This window comes from Oncorhynchus clarkii, chromosome 29, assembly GCF_045791955.1.
Source record: "Oncorhynchus clarkii lewisi isolate Uvic-CL-2024 chromosome 29, UVic_Ocla_1.0, whole genome shotgun sequence".
Lineage (NCBI taxonomy): Eukaryota > Metazoa > Chordata > Actinopteri > Salmoniformes > Salmonidae > Oncorhynchus > Oncorhynchus clarkii.
In genome coordinates this window covers 42919898-42938616 of record NC_092175.1, presented here as the reverse complement: position 1 = coordinate 42938616, position 18719 = coordinate 42919898, and the positions used below count along the sequence as shown (strand labels likewise).

Here is an 18719-nt window from a genome sequence, read left to right as displayed (position 1 = left end):
ACCTGGGTCCAGTGTGTCTGGGTCCAGTGTGTGTTATTACCTGGGTCCAGTGTGTCCGGGTCCAGTGTGTGTTATTACCTGGGTCCAGTGTGTGTTATTACCTGGGTCCAGTGTGTGTTATTACCTGGGTCCAGTGTGTCTGGGTCCAGTGTGTCCGGGTCCAGTGTGTGTTATTACCTGGGTCCAGTGTGTCTGGGTCCAGTGTGTGTTATTACCTGGGTCCAGTGTGTCCGGGTCCAGTGTGTGTTATTACCTGGGTCCAGTGTGTGTTATTACCTGGGTCCAGTGTGTGTTATTACCTGGGTCCAGTGTGTGTTATTACCTGGGTCCAGTGTGTGTTATTACCTGGGTCCAGTGTGTGTTATTACCTGGGTCCAGTGCGTCTGGGTCCAGTGTGTGTTATTACCTGGGTCCAGTGTGTCTGGGTCCAGTGTGTGTTATTACCTGGGTCCAGCGTGTCTGGGTACAGCGTGTGTTATTACCTGGGTCCAGTGTGTCTGGGTCCAGTGTGTGTTATTACCTGGGTCCAGTGTGTGTTATTACCTGGGTCCAGCGTGTCTGGGTCCAGCGTGTGTTATTACCTGGGTCCAGTGTGTCTGGGTCCAGCGTCCCTCCCTCTCTGACGTCCTCTAGCTGGTCCTGTCTTATCTTTGACCAGGGGATGAAGGTAACGCCCAGCTCTACGTCCCAGTACAGCTTCAACTCTGCCTTGATCCCTTTATTCAAGGCCCACGCAATCTGGGGACGAGGCGACAATATACACATTCAATTAAATCAATATTCATATTTACTTTTGTACATTGATGGTCGGTCTCCCGGACACCGACTTAGCCTTAGTCTTAAACTAAGAAGCACTTAATTGAACTTGCCTTTTAAGATGTCTAGGACAAAGCTTAATCTGTGTCCGGGAAACTGGCCCTTTGTTCTAACAAAGCACACATACCTTGATGGCTTTCTGGTTGACTTTGTAGGATCCTCTGCTGAGTTTCTGCAGAGCTCTGAATGCATCCTGTCTGTGGACCATGACGATGTAGGCACAACCTCGAGGAGGAATCATCTGAGGGAGGAGAGGAGAGGAGGGAGGAGGGGAGGGGAGAGAGGAGAGGGGGGAGAGAGGAGAGGAAAGGAGAGAGGAGAGGAGGGGAGAGATGAGAGGAGGGGAGAGAGGAGAGGAGGGGAGAGAGGAGAGGAGGGGAGAGAGGAAAGGAGAGAGGAGAGGAGGGGAGAGATGAGGAGAGAGGAGGGGAGAGAGGAGAGGAGGGGAGAGAGGAGAGGAGGGGAGAGATGAGAGGAGGGGAGAGAGGAGAGGAGGGGAGAGATGAGAGGAGGGGAGAGAGGAGAGGAGGGGAGAGAGGAGAGGAGGGGAGAGAGGAGAGGAGGGGAGAGAGGAGAGGAGGGGAGATAGGAGAGGAGAGAGGAGAGGAGGGGAGAGATGAGAGGAGAGAGGAGAGGAGGGGAGAGATGAGGGGAGAGAGGAGAGGGGAGGGTAGAGAGGAGGGTAGAGAGGAGGGGAGGGGAGAGAGGAGAGGAGAGAGGAGAGATGAGAGGAGAGATGAGAGGAGGGGAGAGAGGGGAGAGAGGGGAGAGAGGAGAGAGAGGGGAGAGAGGAGAGGAGGGGAGAGAGGAGGGGGGAGAGGAGAGGAGGGGGGAGAGGAGAGGAGGGGAGAGAGGAGAGAGGAGAGGAGGGGAGAGAGGAGAGGAGAGGAGGGGAGAGAGGAGAGGAGAGGAGGGGAGAGGAGAGGAGGGGAGAGGAGGGGAGAGAGGAGAGGAGGGGAGAGAGGAGAGGAGGGGAGAGAGGAAAGGAGGGGAGAGAGGAGAGGAGAGAGGAAGAGGAGAGAGGAGGGGAGAGAGGAAGGAGAGAGGAGAGGAGGGGAGAGATGAGGGGAGAGAGGAGAGGGGAGGGTAGAGAGGAGGGTAGAGAGGAGGGGAGGGGAGAGAGGAGAGGAGTTGGAGAGATGAGAGGAGAGAGGAGAGGAGGGGAGAGAGGAGAGATGAGAGGAGATATGAGAGGAGGGGAGAGAGGAGAGGAGGGGAGAGAGGGGAGAGAGGGGAGAGAGGAGAGAGAGGGGAGAGAGGAGAGGAGGGTAGAGAGGAGGGGAGGGTAGAGAGGAGGGGAGGGTAGAGAGGAGAGGAGGGTAGAGAGGAGAGGAGGGTAGAGAGGAGAGGAGGGGAGAGAGGAGGGGAGAGAGGAGAGGAGGGGGGAGAGGAGAGGAGGGGGGAGAGGAGAGAGGAGAGGAGGGGAGAGAGGAGAGGAGGGGAGAGAGGAGGGGAGAGAGGAGAGGAGAGAGGAGAGGAGGGGAGAGAGGAGAGGAGAGGAGGGGAGAGGAGGGGAGAGAGGAGAGGAGGGGAGAGAGGAGAGGAGGGGAGAGAGGAAAGGAGGGGAGAGAGGAGAGGAGAGAGGAAGAGGAGAGAGGAGGGGAGAGAGGAAGGAGATTACCAAGTGAATTGGAAGATATTGGCACGAGAAATCAGATTCTAAATGTGAATCATTTAAGAGCAACCTAAAGAGTCGGTGTGGTTTCAACACACTCTACACTTACGTTGATGGAGTCTATCTGTCCAAACTCCTCCAGTAGACAGGCTACATCCTGCTGCTGGGTTCTCTTGTCCAGCTGACCCACCCACAGAGTGGTACTACACACTGGAGGAGAGGGGGGACATGGGGAGAGAGGGGGGGAGACATGGGGAGAGAGGGGGGGAGACATGGGGAGGGGGGAGACATGGTGAGAGAGGGGGGGGAGACATGGGGAGAGAGGGGGGGGGACATGGGGAGAGAGGGGGGAGACATGGGGAGAGAGGGGGGGGGACATGGGGAGAGAGGGGGGGGGACATGGGGAGAGAGGGGGGAGACATGGGGAGAGAGGGGGGGAGACATGGGGAGAGACATGGGGAGAGAGGGGGGGAGACATGGGGAGAGACATGGGGAGAGAGGGGGGGGGACATGGGAAGAGAGTGGGAGACATGGGGAGACATGGGTAGAGAGGGGGGGGGACGACATGGGGAGGGGGGGAGACATGGGGAGAGAGGGAGGGGGACATGGGGAGGGGGGGGACATGGGGAGGGGGGAGACATGGGGAGGGGGGGAGACATGGGGAGAGAGGGGGGGAGACATGGTGAGAAAGGGGGGGGGGGGACATGGGGAGGGGGGGGGACATGGGGAGGGGGGAGACATGGGGAGGGGGGAGACATGGGGAGAGAGGGAGGGGGACATGGGGAGGGGGGGGACATGGGGAGGGGGGAGACATGGTGAGAGAGGGGGGGACATGGGGAGGGGGGAGGGGACATGGGGAGGGGGGGAGACATGGGGAGGGGGGAGACATGGTGAGGGGGGGAGGGGGACATGGGGAGGGGGGAGGGGACATGGGGAGGGGGGGAGACATGGTGAGAGAGGGAGGGGGACATGGGGAGGGGGGAGGAGACATGGTGAGAGGGGGGGAGATGGGGAGGGGGGGAGGAGACATGGTGAGAGAGGGAGGGGGACATGGGGAGGGGGGGAGGGGACATGGGGAGGGGACAGACATGGTGAGAGAGGGAGGGGGACATGGGGAGGGGGGGAGGAGACATGGTGAGAGAGGGGGGGACATGGGGAGGGGGGGGAGACACAGAGAGAGAGAGACAGGGGGAGAGAGTGTGAAATAATGAGATTAAGTGACAATGATTCACATTGGAAAGGGAACAGGAACCAATAGCAAAAAAAAAAATATATATATATATATAGACAGTGTACAAAACATTAAGAACACCTGCTCTTTCCATGACAGACTGACTAGGTGAAGAGAGAGAGTTGTCTCACCGCTCAGCGTGTCAGCCTTGGGCTGTGGCAGTCCTTTCTGTCGTCTCTCCCTCTCCTTCTCCTTCTCCTTCTCTCTCTCCCTGCGTTCCTGGGAGCGTGACCGCGGGGAGTGTCTGCGGCGGTCTCTGGACCGGTGTGTTCTAGAGATGGACCGCGACCGCCTCCTCTTAGGAGACCTAGAGAGAGAGAGAGAGAGAGAGACAGACACAAATCACATACCTCTTATATTACTGCTTGGCTAGCGTCGGAAAATCCCACACCTCACAAGGTCTGAGAGGATGATAGGAGTTCATTTCCAGGGTTCGGAAATTAACTCCCGTCAAAAATGAGAGTCGATTTTTGTAATTCGCGGGTAAGAATGTCTATTTTCACCAGCCACGTTGGTGGGAAGAGTTTATGTTCTTCAATCCTAAAGCCCACAATGTAGAAGTTGGTCAAAGTGACGAGAAAGTTTTCTAAAAGTTTAACTTTGTCCTCGTCTTTTGTCGGCATTCTTAAGTTCAAACGTCAGGTTTCTTATTTTTTATTTATTTTTTTTCAAATGTTTAGTTGAAGTTTTCTACAACCGTTGCATGAGACTGGAGATTCTGTTTCCGTCACCAGGTGTCTGTGAGGGGGCCCCAGTTACCACGGTAACGGCCCGCCCCCCAAAAAAACATTTCATTCATTAACTTGCAGGTCATTTCTTATCATTAAAAAAATAACACTCAAATACTTAAAAATTGTTCTCCTACATTTATTTGTGTGCTTGTACATTTCACCCGCGACACATCGTGCCTAAGAACAGACCTTAGTTGTGTTATATTGGCCATAAACCCCCCCCACGTGCCTTATTGCTAAAATATACCCTGATAACTCAGCACTTTGTGGCAGGGCAGGACACTGTTGATTCTTGTTGTTCAGTTGTGGAATCTGTTTTCACTATTGTATCTAAATGATTCATTTTAACATTACATTGGTTAAAAGACTCAATGAGCAATATACCATATTACTGCTTCCTAGTAATACATGTCTTGTTTTTTTACAAACATCAGAACGAATGCTTACTTTATTTATTTTTAAATGGCAACATTTATTTTGGCTGCTTAACCAAAAAGTTAATTTCAGGCCCTGATAGGAACTGGCCATTTGAACGCCGTCTTTAGCCGTTAACCAATAGAAACTGTCCATTTGAACTCTGTCTTTAGAAGTTAACCAAAAGGAACTGGCCATTTGAACGCTGTCTTTAGGCGTTAACCAATAGGAACTGGCCATTTGAATGCTGTCTTTAGGTGTTAACCAATAGGAACTGGCCATTTGAACGCTGTCTTTAGACGTTAACCAATAGGAACTGGCCATTTGAACGCCGTCTTTAGCCGTTAACCAATAGGAACTGGCCATTTGAACGCCGTCTTTAGACGTTAACCAATAGGGACTGGCCATCTGACCAGCACTCACCTAGATCCCGATGGTGACTTCCTGCCATCTGGTCGGTGTCTTCCATCCTTCATGGAGGGGGGGTCCAGGTCCATATTCATATCCTGACAAGAAGAAACCATAACATTTACAACATCAGTAAGTTTGTTAGTACCATTAAATTGTTGCATGAACAGGAAGAACACCTGCAATGCATGATGAGTTCTGAGAAGTGATACACATTAACTGACTAATTGAATATTCCAAATCAAATAACCATTTTGGGGCGGCAGGTAGCCTAGCGGTTAGAGGCAGGTAGCCTAGCGGTTAGAGACAGGTAGCCTAGCGGTTAGAGACAGGTAGCCTAGCGGTTAGAGACAAGTAGCCTAGCGGGTAGAGGCTGGGAAGCCTAGCGATTAGAGGCTGGGAAGCCTAGCGGTTAGAGGCAGGTAGCCTAGCGGTTAGAGGCTGGGAAGCCTAGCGGTTAGAGGCTGGGAAGCCTAGCGGTTAGAGGCAGGTAGCCTAGCGGTTAGAGGCTGGGAAGCCTAGCGGTTAGAGGCTGGGTAGCCTAGCGGTTAGAGGCTGGGAAGCCTAGCGGTTAGAGGCTGGGAAGCCTAGCGGTTAGAGGCAGGTAGCCTAGCGGTTAGAGGCAGGTAGCCTAGCGGTTAGAGGCAGGCAGCCTAGCGGTTAGAGGCAGGCAGCCTAGCGGTTAGATGCTGGGAAGCCTAGCGGTTAGAGGCTGGGAAGCCTAGCGGTTAGAGGCAGGTAGCCTAGTGGTTAGAGGCTGGGAAGCCTAGCGGTTAGAGGCAGGTAGCCTAGTGGTTAGAGCATTGGGCCAGTAACCGAAAGGTTGCTAGATCGAATCCCTGAGCTGACAAGGTCAAAATCTGTCGTTCTGCCCCTGAACAGGGCACTGTTCCTAGACTGTCATTGTAAATAAGTGTTAACTGACTTGCCTAGTTAATTAATAAAAGATACAAATAAATAATAAAGATTGGACTGGTCCATGTCTATTAAATTAAAGGGCAGGATTACTATTTTCATGTTGTCATGACGTGGCCTTTTCTCGGCATAGATCGTGGCATCCCCCCCTTCTCTCTCTCCTACACCCAGGTTCTGTTATCTCAGGTTGTAAATTCCTGGAGGAGACTCTCTCCTCGTGGCAATGCAGTATAGAGAGTTTCACAGTAGAACAAAGGGAACTCATTCTACATCACAGAGTTTGAGAACTGAACAATATCCATGTTTTGGAGAATGTGTACACACGGTCGGTGGAGAAGCCAGCTACGACCCGGTCCGTTTTGTTTCATGTTTGTGACCTCATGAAAGACAACACAGCCACATTAGCATAACTCTGTTTATACGGGTGCCTCCGTTATGAGGTCTGCGTCTAAATATTGTATAAAATCAATGAGTAAAGATGAAACTATTTGTGAAATGATGTAAGGTGGATGTTAAACCTTTAATGAAAGAGAATTGTATTTCCTTTCAAGTTTAACTAAGTCATTGGCCCGCCCCCCGTGAGCACAGACATGATCTGGCGTCATGGAACAGCCCTCTCCTATTGTTACGAATAAAACCCCCCCCCTGAATAAATAGTTTTCAGACCATGCGTTCCTCGATGGACACCGAGGGGACACAGGTTGAGTTTAGACCACAAAAACCTCAGTCTAAGCTAAGGATGTAATGGTTGCTGAATTCCTAACCATACCACGTCGAGAATTGGCTACACGGCTGGAAATGGTTAAACTCTGAGACTATCGATCCCTACAGAATAAGAGCAAATCTTAGATACTAATTACTAGTCTGCAGCTAGAAATTATGTCAACCTGGGACGCGATGACCGACAACCACCGTTTCGGTGTTCTATAAGAACATTTCTGAATGGTACTCTGAAGTATTCATTCTAACCGCGACAGACGCCAGGGAAGCAGAGACACACTCGGATGAACTCTCCAACAGAAGGACTGACGATTCCAACAGAGATCAGGAAGACACACCGATCGTAAATATCTGTTGATTGCAATTATTCCCGAATGAGTGAGCGTTCATGTGCAAAAGATTAGCATCTCAATCAATATAATTATCAACTGTGTAGTGACTCTTGTCCTGTCCTTCTCAGACCACACCCCCTTCTCAGTCCACACCCCCTTCTCAGTCCACACCCCCTTCTCAGTCCACACCCCCTTTTCAGACCACACCCACTTCCCTTTGTCCACCAAGCCGTCATATCGGCATAGCCCACTAGGGAACCTCCCCTATCATTTCCCTGTAACCATAGCTACTGTTTGTGTGTTTATGCATTTCTGTGATTATTTAGTTAGTAAATAAATGATTAAGACAATTGGTGTATGGATGATTTATAGAAAAGGCTGGGTTCGTGCAGATAACCAACAATTTACGGCGTTTGGAATGAGACTAACGTGAGGTAAAGAATAATTAATTAATTAGAAGACTAAGTGATCAGATATTAAAATATCTGAAAGTTACACTAAGAATATTATAACTTTGTAATCTGAAGATTTTCCGCGATTCCCTCGACTTCCTAGTTAATTACATTTACATGATTAGTTTAATCACGTAATAATAATTACAGAGAATTTATTCGATAAAACAACAGTCTTCACTTTAATGATGCCAAAGACACAACAATGTTTTTAACCATTCATACCTAATAAAACTCCACCGAACCGAATTAAAATCTATTGATGTACTAATCTCACCTGTTCCTGCTGGCCCACGTGTTGGCCAAAGGTGTCCTTGTTTGGAGGGAATCCCCCAGGGAAGCCTGGAGGTCCTGTACCAGGGAGGGGCTGGCCTGGAGGAACCACCATTCCTGGGTAGGCCTGGCCCGGCAGCAAACCATAGCCCTGGAGCTGGCCGTTAGGAGGCAGAGATATCTGGAAGGAGGGTGAAAGACAAGGAGAGTTTTGTTTTAATACTGTGTGTGTGTGTGTTCTGAGAGAGAGAGAAGAGAAAGAGAAGAGAAAGGGGAGAGAAAGGGGAGAGAGAGGGAGAGAAGGATAGGAGAGAGAGGAGAGGGGAGAGGGGAGAGAGGGAGGGAGAGGAGAGAGGAGAGGGGAGAGAGGAGAGAGAGGAGATGGGAGAGAGGAGAGAGAGAGGGGAGAGAGAGGGAGAGAAGGAGAGAAGGAGAGGAGAGGGGAGAGAGGAGAGGGGAGAGAGGGAGGGAGAGGAGAGAGAGGAGAGGGGAGAGAGGAGAGGGGAGAGAGAGAGGGAGAGGGGAGAGAGGAGAGAGAGGAAGAGGAGAGGAGAGGGAGAGACAAATAGAGAGCAAGATCAGTATATTACCTGGTGTGTGAGGTCTTGGACCACGTTAATTACCTGGTGTGTGAGGTCTTGGACCATGTTAATTACCTGGCGTGTGAGGTCTTGGACCATGTTAATTACCTGGCGTGTGAGGTCTTGTACCATGTTAATTACCTGGCCTGTGAGGTCTTGGACCATGTTAATTACCTGGCGTGTGAGGTCTTGGACCATGTTAATTACCTGGTGTGTGAGGTCTTGGACCACGTTAATTACCTGGTGTGTGAGGTCTTGGACCATGTTAATTACCTGGCGTGTGAGGTCTTGGACCACGTTAATTACCTGGTGTGTGAGGTCTGAGACCATGTTAATTACCTGGCGTGTGAGGTCTGAGACCATGTTAATTACCTGGCGTGTGAGGTCTGAGACCATGTTAATTACCTGGTGTGTGAGGTCTGAGACCATGTTAATTACCTGGCGTGTGAGGTCTGAGACCATGTTAATTACCTGGCGTGTGAGGTCTGAGACCATGTTAATTACCTGGTGTGTGAGGTCTGAGACCATGTTAATTACCTGGCGTGTGAGGTCTTGGACCATGTTAATTACCTGGCGTGTGAAGTCTTGGACCATGTTAATTACCTGGCGTGTGAGGTCTTGGACCATGTTAATTACCTGGCGTGTGAGGTCTTGGGCCATGTTAATTACCTGGCGTGTGAGGTCTTGGACCATGTTAATTACCTGGCGTGTGAAGTCTTGGACCATGTTAATTACCTGGCGTGTGAGGTCTGAGACCATGTTAATTACCTGGCGTGTGAGGTCTGAGACCATGTTAATTACCTGGTGTGTGAGGTCTGAGACCATGTTAATTACCTGGCGTGTGAGGTCTTGGACCATGTTAATTACCTGGCGTGTGAGGTCTGAGACCATGTTAATTACCTGGTGTGTGAGGTCTGAGACCATGTTAATTACCTGGCGTGTGAGGTCTTGGACCATGTTAATTACCTGGTGTGTGAGGTCTGAGACCATGTTAATTACCTGGCGTGTGAGGTCTTGGACCATGCCCATCATGTGTTGTTGAAAGTGCTGGGGGAAACCTGGAGGCTGCTGGGTACTGTCAGAATGAAACAAATACACACAGTTAACATACAGATGTACAACACACACACACACACACACAGTATAAGGGGAAAGGTCTTACAAAGACGTCTGGTCCTTCTTTGATTCGTCGGCTCCCTCAGGCTCATCGTCATAGTCAAAACGATCCAACAGCGTCTAGACAAACGAGAGGAGACAAGGTTCAACAGCGTCTAGACAAACGAGAGGAGACAAGGTTCAACAGCGTCTAGACAAAGGAGAGGAGACAAGGTTCAACAGCGTCTAGACAAAGGAGAGGAGACAAGGTTCAACAGCATCCAGACAAAGGAGAGGAGACAAGGTTCAACAGCATCCAGACAAAAGAGAGGAGACAAGGTTCAACAGCATCTAGACAAAGGAGAGGAGACAAGGTTCAACAGCATCTAGACAAAGGAGAGGAGACAAGGTTCAACAGCGTCTAGACAAAGGAGAGGAGACAAGGTTCAACAGCGTCTAGACAAACGAGAGGAGACAAGGTTCAACAGCGTCTAGACAAACGAGAGGAGACAAGGTTCAACAGCGTCTAGACAAACGAGAGGAGACAAGGTTCAACAGCATCTAGACAAAGGAGAGGAGACAAGGTTCAACAGCATCTAGACAAAGGAGAGGAGACAAGGTTCAACAGCATCTAGACAAAGGAGAGGAGACAAGGTTCAACAGCATCTAGACAAAGGAGAGGAGACAAGGTTCAACAGCGCCTAGAAAAAGGAGAGGAGACAAGGTTCAACAGCGTCTAGACAAACGAGAGGAGACAAGGTTCAACAGCGTCTAGACAAACGAGAGGAGACAAGGTTCAACAGTGTCTAGACAAACGAGAGGAGACAAGGTTCAACAGCGTCTAGACAAACGAGAGGAGACAAGGTTCAACAGCGTCTAGACAAAGGAGAGGAGACAAGGTTCAACAGCGTCTAGACAAACGAGAGGAGACAAGGTTCAACAGCGTCTAGACAAACGAGAGGAGACAAGGTTCAACAGCGTCTAGACAAAGGAGAGGAGACAAGGTTCAACAGCGTCTCGACAAAGGAGAGGAGACAAGGTTCAACAGCGTCTAGTAAAACGAGAGGAGACAAGGTTCAACAGCATCTAGACAAAGGAGAGGAGACAAGGTTCAACAGCGTCTAGACAAAGGAGAGGAGACAAGGTTCAACAGCATCTAGACAAAGGAGAGGAGACAAGGTTCAACAGCATCTAGACAAAGGAGAGGAGACAAGGTTCAACAGCATCTAGACAAACGAGAGGAGACAAGGTTCAACAGCATCTAGACAAAGGAGAAGAGACAAGGTTCAACAGCATCTAGACAAACGAGAGGAGACAAGGTTCAACAGCGTCTAGACAAAGGAGAGGAGACAAGGTTCAACAGCATCTAGACAAACGAGAGGAGACAAGGTTCAACAGCGTCTAGACAAAGGAGAGGAGACAAGGTTCAACAGCGTCTAGACAAAGGAGAGGAGACAAGGTTCAACAGCGTCTAGACAAACGAGAGGAGACAAGGTTCAACAGCATCTAGACAAACGAGAGGAGACAAGGTTCAACAGCATCTAGACAAACGAGAGGAGACAAGGTTCAACAGCGTCTAGACAAACGAGAGGAGACAAGGTTCAACAGCGTCTAGACAAACGAGAGGAGACAAGGTTCAACAGCGTCTAGACAAACGAGAGGAGACAAGGTTCAACAGCATCTAGACAAACGAGAGGCTACCATTACTAGAGACAAGACATTTCCCCATAACAACAACAATCATTTTTGAAACGCCACCAAAAAAATAACTATTCTGAATCACCTTTACCCCGTCACTAACACCCCTGTGGGACAAGGAAGGGGAACTCTGTGGTTACAGGTCGACAGTAAGAAGAGGAACTCACAGCCACCTTGTCAAACGCTGTTTTCTGCTGGCTGAGCTCGCTGGAGTGGAGGGGGAGTCGCTGAGCGGTCGTACCCAGGGCAGGGGTCAGGGACTGGAGATGGAGCTGGGAGTGGAGGTGGTGGAGGTTGGCAGGAGGCTGGGGTTGAGCCTGGTGATGGGGTTGAGCCTGGTGCTGGGGTTGAGGATGGGGTTGAGGATGGGGTTGAGCCTGGAGATGCGGCTGAGGATGGGGTTGAGCCTGGAGATGCGGCTGAGGATGGGGTTGAGCCTGGAGATGCGGCTGAGGATGGGGTTGAGCCTGGAGATGCGGCTGGGGATGGGGTTGAGGATTGGGTTGAGGCTGGGGATGGGGTTGAGCCTGGAGATGCGGCTGAGGATGGGGTTGAGGATGGGGTTGAGGCTGGGGGTGGCTGTGGGTCTGGGGTGGGAAGGGATGAGTCTGAGGCTTTGACGGATTTTGTTGAAAGTTCTGGAAAATTTGTTGAAGCTGCAGAGTGAGAGACAGAGAGCTGAGTTAGGACACTGGGGGATGCCTGAAGATGGGACTAGCAAAAATAAACACACACACACACACACACACACACACACACACACACACACACACACACACACACACACACACACCTGTTGTCCTTTTGAGGACTGGAAGAGCTGAGCGACAGCGGCGAATGCGTCAGAGTTCTGAAGCTGAGAGACAGGCGCCACAACAGTGTTTTCCGTTACTGAGGTGACCTTACCCTTTACTGGTGACGGGGATGAGGGGAAACCTGGAGACAGCAGTACAAGAGAGTCAGACCGACAGACAGACGGAGAGACAGACGGAGAGACAGACAGACAGACAGGCAGACAGACAGACAGACAGGCAGAGAGAGAGACAGTCAGAGAGACAGACAGACAGACAGGCAGGCATGCAGGCAGACAGGCAGAGACAGACAGACAGACAGGAAGGCAGACAGGCAGAGACAGACAGACAGACAGAGACATATCCACAGACAGACAGGCAGACAGGCAGCAGTAATACCTTGGTCTGGGTTAACAGACAGGCAGGCAGAGAGACAGACAGACATATCCACAGACAGGCAGACAGGCAGCAGTAATACCTTGGTCTGAGCTAACAGACAGACAGAGAGACAGACAGACATATCCACAGACAGACAGACAGCAGTGATACCTTGGTCTGGGTTAACAGACAGTAATACCTGGGTCTGGGTTAACAGACAGTAATACCTGGGTCTGGGTTAACAGACAGTAATACCTGGGTCTGGGTTAGCAGACAGTAATACCTGGGTCTGGGTTAACAGACAGTAATACCTGGGTCTGGGTTAACAGACAGTAATACCTGGGTCTGGGTTAACAGACAGTAATACCTGGGTCTGGGTTAGCAGACAGTAATACCTGGGTCTGGGTTAACAGACAGTAATACCTGGGTCTGGGTTAACAGACAGACAGTAATACCTGGGTCTGGGTTAACAGACAGACAGTAATACCTGGGTCTGGGTTAACAGACAGACAGTAATACCTGGGTCTGGGTTAACAGACAGACAGTAATACCTGGGTCTGGGTTAACAGACAGACAGTAATACCTGGGTCTGGGTTAACAGACAGACAGTAATACCTGGGTCTGGGTTAACAGACAGACAGTAATACCTGGGTCTGGGTTAACAGACAGACAGTAATACCTGGGTCTGGGTTAACAAACAGACAGTAATACCTGGGTCTGGGTTAACAGACAGTAATACCTGGGTCTGGGTTAACAGACAGTAATACCTGGGTCTGGGTTAACAGACAGACAGTAATACCTGGGTCTGGGTTAACAGACAGACAGTAATACCTGGGTCTGGGTTAACAGACAGACAGTAATACCTGGGTCTGGGTTAACAGACAGACAGTAATACCTGGGTCGGGGTTAACAGACAGACAGTAATACCTGGGTCTGGGTTAACAGACAGACAGTAATACCTGGGTCTGGGTTAACAGACAGACAGTAATACCTGGGTCTGGGTTAACAGACAGACAGTAATACCTGGGTCTGGTTTAACAGACAGACAGTAATACCTGGGTCTGGGTTAACAGACAGACAGTAATACCTGGGTCTGGGTTAACAAACAGACAGTAATACCTGGGTCTGGGTTGACAGACAGACAGTAATACCTGGGTCTGGGTTGACAGACAGACAGTAATACCTGGGTCTGGGTTAACAGACAGACAGTAATACCTGGGTCTGGGTTAACAGACAGACAGTAATACCTGGGTCTGGGTTAACAGACAGTAATACCTGGGTCTGGGTTAACAGACAGTAATACCTGGGTCTGGGTTAACAGACAGACAGTAATACCTGGGTCTGGGTTAACAGACAGACAGTAATACCTGGGTCTGGGTTAACAGACAGACAGTAATACCTGGGTCTGGGTTAACAGACAGACAGTAATACCTGGGTCTGGGTTAACAGACAGACAGTAATACCTGGGTCTGGGTTAACAGACAGTAATACCTGGGTCTGGGTCGTCCATCTCGGTGTCTGCAACACTGCTGGAACCAGATGTCGCCATATCTAGAAGAGGCTGGATGATCTCCATCTTAAACACACCATTCTTCTGCCACAGATTCAACACACGCACTATCTTACTCTACAGATAGGAGGGAGAGAGAGGGAGAGAGAGGGGAGGATCGTGAGAAAGAGAGAGAGAAAGGAGAAAAGGAGAGCGAGAAAGGAGAGAGAGAGAAAGGAGGAGACAGAGAGAGAGGAGAGAGAGAAAGGATGAGAGAAAAGAGCAGAGAAAGGAGAGAGAGAGAGAGAGAGAGAGAGGAGAGAGAGAGAGGGGAGAGAGAGAGAAAGGAGGAGAGAGAGAGATGGATAGTGAGAGAGAAAGGAGAAAAGGAGAGAGAGAAAGGAGAGAGAGAGAAAGGAGGAGACAGAGAGAGAGGAGAGAGAGAAAGGATGAGAGAAAAGAGCAGAGAAAGGAGATAGAGGGGAGAGAGAGAGAAAGGAGGAGACAGAGAGAGAGGAGAGAGAGAAAGGATGAGAGAAAAGAGCAGAGAAAGGAGATAGAGGGGAGAGAGAGAGAAAGGAGGAGAGAGAGAGATTTGTTATGAGTAAGTACAGCGTCCTCAGGTATCCATCATAACTTGTTTCACCACCATTATAATCATCATCATGGTCTTACCCGTTCTTCAGTGGGACAGAGACAGAGGTTCTCAAACGTTCCCGTGATGTTCTTGGTGAACCGTGGCCCGAACACGTCCTTGTCCATGCCAAACTGATGACGGGACTGTCGGACGATGGAGTCTACAACATATAGACCTGCCACCTTGTACTCCGGCTTACACTGGGGGAGATGGGGAGGGGGGGGAGTAAGATACAGACAGAAAGAGAGTCAATTGAAAATTAAATGGAGAGATAGAGACACAGGAGACATACAGACAGAGAGAGAGAGAGGAGACAAACAGACAGAGAGAGAGAGGAGACATACAGACAGAGAGAGAGTGAGGAGACAAACAGACAGAGAGAGAGAGAGGAGACATACAGACAAAGAGAGAGACAGGAGACATACAGACAGAGAGAGAGGAGACATATAGACAGAAAGACAGACAGCGAGACAGACAGACAGCGAGACAGACAGACAGCGAGACAGACAGACAGCGAGACAGACAGACAGCGAGACAGACAGACAGCGAGACAGACAGCGAGACAGACAGACAGCGAGACAGACAGCGAGACAGACAGCGAGACAGACAGCGAGACAGACAGCGAGACAGACAGACAGACAGCGAGACAGACAGCGAGACAGACAGACAGCGAGACAGACAGCGAGACAGACAGCGAGACAGACAGCGAGACAGACAGACAGACAGACAGAGAGACAGACAGCGAGACAGAGAGACAGACAGCGAGACAGACAGAGAGAGAGAGGAGACATACAGACAGAGAGAGAGAGGAGACATACAGACAGACAGCGAGACAGACAGACAGACAGAGACAGACAGCGAGACAGACAGAGACAGCGAGACAGACAGCGAGACAGCGAGACAGACAGCGAGACAGACAGACAGACAGCGAGACAGACAGACAGACAGCGAGACAGACAGACAGACAGCGAGACAGACAGACAGACAGCGAGACAGACAGACAGACAGCGAGACAGACAGACAGCGAGACAGACAGACAGCGAGACAGACAGACAGCGAGACAGACAGACAGCGAGACAGACAGAGAGAGAGAGAAGACATACAGAGAGAGAGAGGAGACATACAGAGAGAAAGAGACATACAGACAGAGAGAGAGAGGAGACATACAGACAGACAGCGAGTCAAACAGACAGGCAAAGAGGGAGAGAGACAGGAGACATACAGACAAAGAGAGAGACAGTAAGACAGACAGCGAGACAGACAGACGGACAGACAGACAGTGAGACAGACAGCGAGACAGACAGCCAGACAGAGAGACAGACAGCGAGACAGACAGAGAGAGAGAGGAGACATACAGACAGAGAGAGAGAGGAGACATACAGACAGACAGCAAGACAGACAGACAGACAGAGACAGACAGCGAGACAGACAGACAGACAGCGAGACAGACAGACAGCGAGACACAGACAGACAGCGAGACAGACAGACAGACAGCGAGACAGACAGACAGCGAGACAGACAGACAGACAGACAGACAGCGAGACAGACAGCGAGACAGACAGCGAGACAGACAGCGAGACAGACAGCGAGACAGACAGCGAGACAGACAGACAGACAGCGAGTCAAACAGACAGGCAAAGAGGGAGAGAGACAGGAGACATACAGACAAAGAGAGAGACAGTAAGACAGACAGCGAGACAGACAGACAGACAGCGAGACAGCCGGACAGACAGACAGCGAGACAGACAGCGAGACAGACAGCGAGACAGACAGCGAGACAGACAGCGAGACAGACAGACAAACAGCGAGACAGACAGACAGACAGCGAGACAGACAGACAGACAGCGAGACAGACAGACAGACAGCGAGACAGACAGAGAGAGAGAGGAGACATACAGACAGAGAGAGAGAGGAGACATACAGACAGACAGCGAGACAGACAGACAGACAGCGAGACAGACAGACAGACAGCGAGACAGACAGACAGACAGCGAGACAGACAGACAAACAGCGAGACAGACAGACAGACAGCGAGACAGACAGCGAGACAGCGAGACAGACAGCGAGACAGACAGCGAGACAGACAGACAGACAGCGAGACAGACAGACAGACAGCGAGACAGACAGACAGACAGCGAGACAGACAGACAGCGAGACAGACAGACAGCGAGACAGACAGACAGCGAGACAGACAGACAGCGAGACAGACAGACAGCGAGACAGACAGACAGCGAGACAGACAGCGAGACAGACAGACAGACAGCGAGACAGACAGACAGACAGCGAGACAGACAGAGAGAGAGAGGAGACATACAGAGAGAGAGAGGAGACATACAGACAGAGAGAGAGAGGAGACATACAGACAGAGAGAGAGGAGACATACAGACAGAGAGAGAGAGGAGACATACAGACAGCGAGTCAAACAGACAGGCAAAGAGGGAGAGAGACAGGAGACATACAGACAAAGAGAGAGACAGTAAGACAGACAGCGAGACAGCCGGACAGACAGACAGCGAGACAGCCGGACAGACAGACAGCAAGACAGACAGCGAGACAGACAGACAGACAGCGAGACAGACAGACAGACAGCGAGACAGACAGCGAGACAGACAGCGAGACAGACAGCGAGACAGACAGACAGACAGCGAGACAGACAGACAGACAGCGAGACAGACAGACAGACAGCGAGACAGACAGACAGACAGCGAGACAGACAGACAGACAGCGAGACAGACAGACAGCGAGACAGACAGACAGCGAGACAGACAGCGAGACAGACAGCGAGACAGACAGACAGACAGCGAGACAGACAGACAGACAGCGAGACAGACAGACAGACAGCGAGACAGACAGACAGACAGCGAGACAGAGACAGACAGCGAGACAGACAGAGACAGCGAGACAGACAGCGAGACAGCGAGACAGACAGCGAGACAGACAGACAGACAGCGAGACAGACAGACAGACAGCGAGACAGACAGACAGACAGCGAGACAGACAGACAGACAGCGAGACAGACAGACAGCGAGACAGACAGACAGCGAGACAGACAGACAGCGAGACAGACAGACAGCGAGACAGACAGAGAGAGAGAGAAGACATACAGAGAGAGAGAGGAGACATACAGAGAGAGAGAGGAGACATACAGACAGAGAGAGAGAGGAGACATACAGACAGACAGCGAGTCAAACAGACAGGCAAAGAGGGAGAGAGACAGGAGACATACAGACAAAGAGAGAGACAGTAAGACAGACAGCGAGACAGACAGACGGACAGACAGACAGTGAGACAGACAGCGAGACAGACAGCCAGACAGAGAGACAGACAGCGAGACAGACAGAGAGAGAGAGGAGACATACAGACAGAGAGAGAGAGGAGACATACAGACAGACAGCAAGACAGACAGACAGACAGAGACAGACAGCGAGACAGACAGAGACAGACAGCGAGACAGACAGACAGCGAGACACAGACAGACAGCGAGACACAGACAGACAGCGAGACAGACAGACAGACAGCGAGACAGACAGACAGCGAGACAGACAGACAGACAGACAGCGAGACAGACAGCGAGACAGACAGCGAGACAGACAGCGAGACAGACAGCGAGACAGACAGCGAGACAGACAGCGAGACAGACAGCGAGACAGACAGACAGACAGCGAGTCAAACAGACAGGCAAAGAGGGAGAGAGACAGGAGACATACAGACAAAGAGAGAGACAGTAAGACAGACAGCGAGACAGACAGACAGACAGCGAGACAGCCGGACAGACAGACAGCGAGACAGACAGCGAGACAGACAGACAGACAGACAGCGAGACAGACAGCGAGACAGACAGCGAGACAGACAGCGAGACAGACAGACAAACAGCGAGACAGACAGACAGACAGCGAGACAGACAGACAGCGAGACAGACAGACAGACAGCGAGACAGACAGAGAGAGAGAGGAGACATACAGACAGAGAGAGAGAGGAGACATACAGACAGACAGCGAGACAGACAGACAGACAGCGAGACAGACAGACAGACAGCGAGACAGACAGACAGACAGCGAGACAGACAGACAAACAGCGAGACAGACAGACAGACAGCGAGACAGACAGCGAGACAGCGAGACAGACAGCGAGACAGACAGCGAG

The 18719-nt window shown here is 50.9% G+C and overlaps 1 protein-coding gene across 1 annotated transcript in view; it reads right to left on the bottom strand.

Moving 5' to 3' along the window:
- The window catches only part of LOC139388768 (SR-related CTD-associated factor 4a), a 51991-nt gene that overhangs the window by 8819 nt on the left and 24453 nt on the right, over window positions 1-18719 (bottom strand). The window contains exons 4-15 of the mRNA XM_071135679.1: window positions 14615-14776; window positions 13942-14077; window positions 12075-12217; window positions 11449-11937; window positions 9651-9724; window positions 9488-9563; window positions 7912-8088; window positions 5231-5313; window positions 3794-3969; window positions 2541-2641; window positions 944-1057; window positions 582-738 (exon numbers count right to left, since the gene is read on the bottom strand). Coding sequence (XP_070991780.1) covers window positions 582-738; window positions 944-1057; window positions 2541-2641; window positions 3794-3969; window positions 5231-5313; window positions 7912-8088; window positions 9488-9563; window positions 9651-9724; window positions 11449-11937; window positions 12075-12217; window positions 13942-14077; window positions 14615-14776 — 1888 coding nt within the window. The remainder of the gene's footprint in view (window positions 1-581; window positions 739-943; window positions 1058-2540; window positions 2642-3793; window positions 3970-5230; window positions 5314-7911; window positions 8089-9487; window positions 9564-9650; window positions 9725-11448; window positions 11938-12074; window positions 12218-13941; window positions 14078-14614; window positions 14777-18719) is intronic.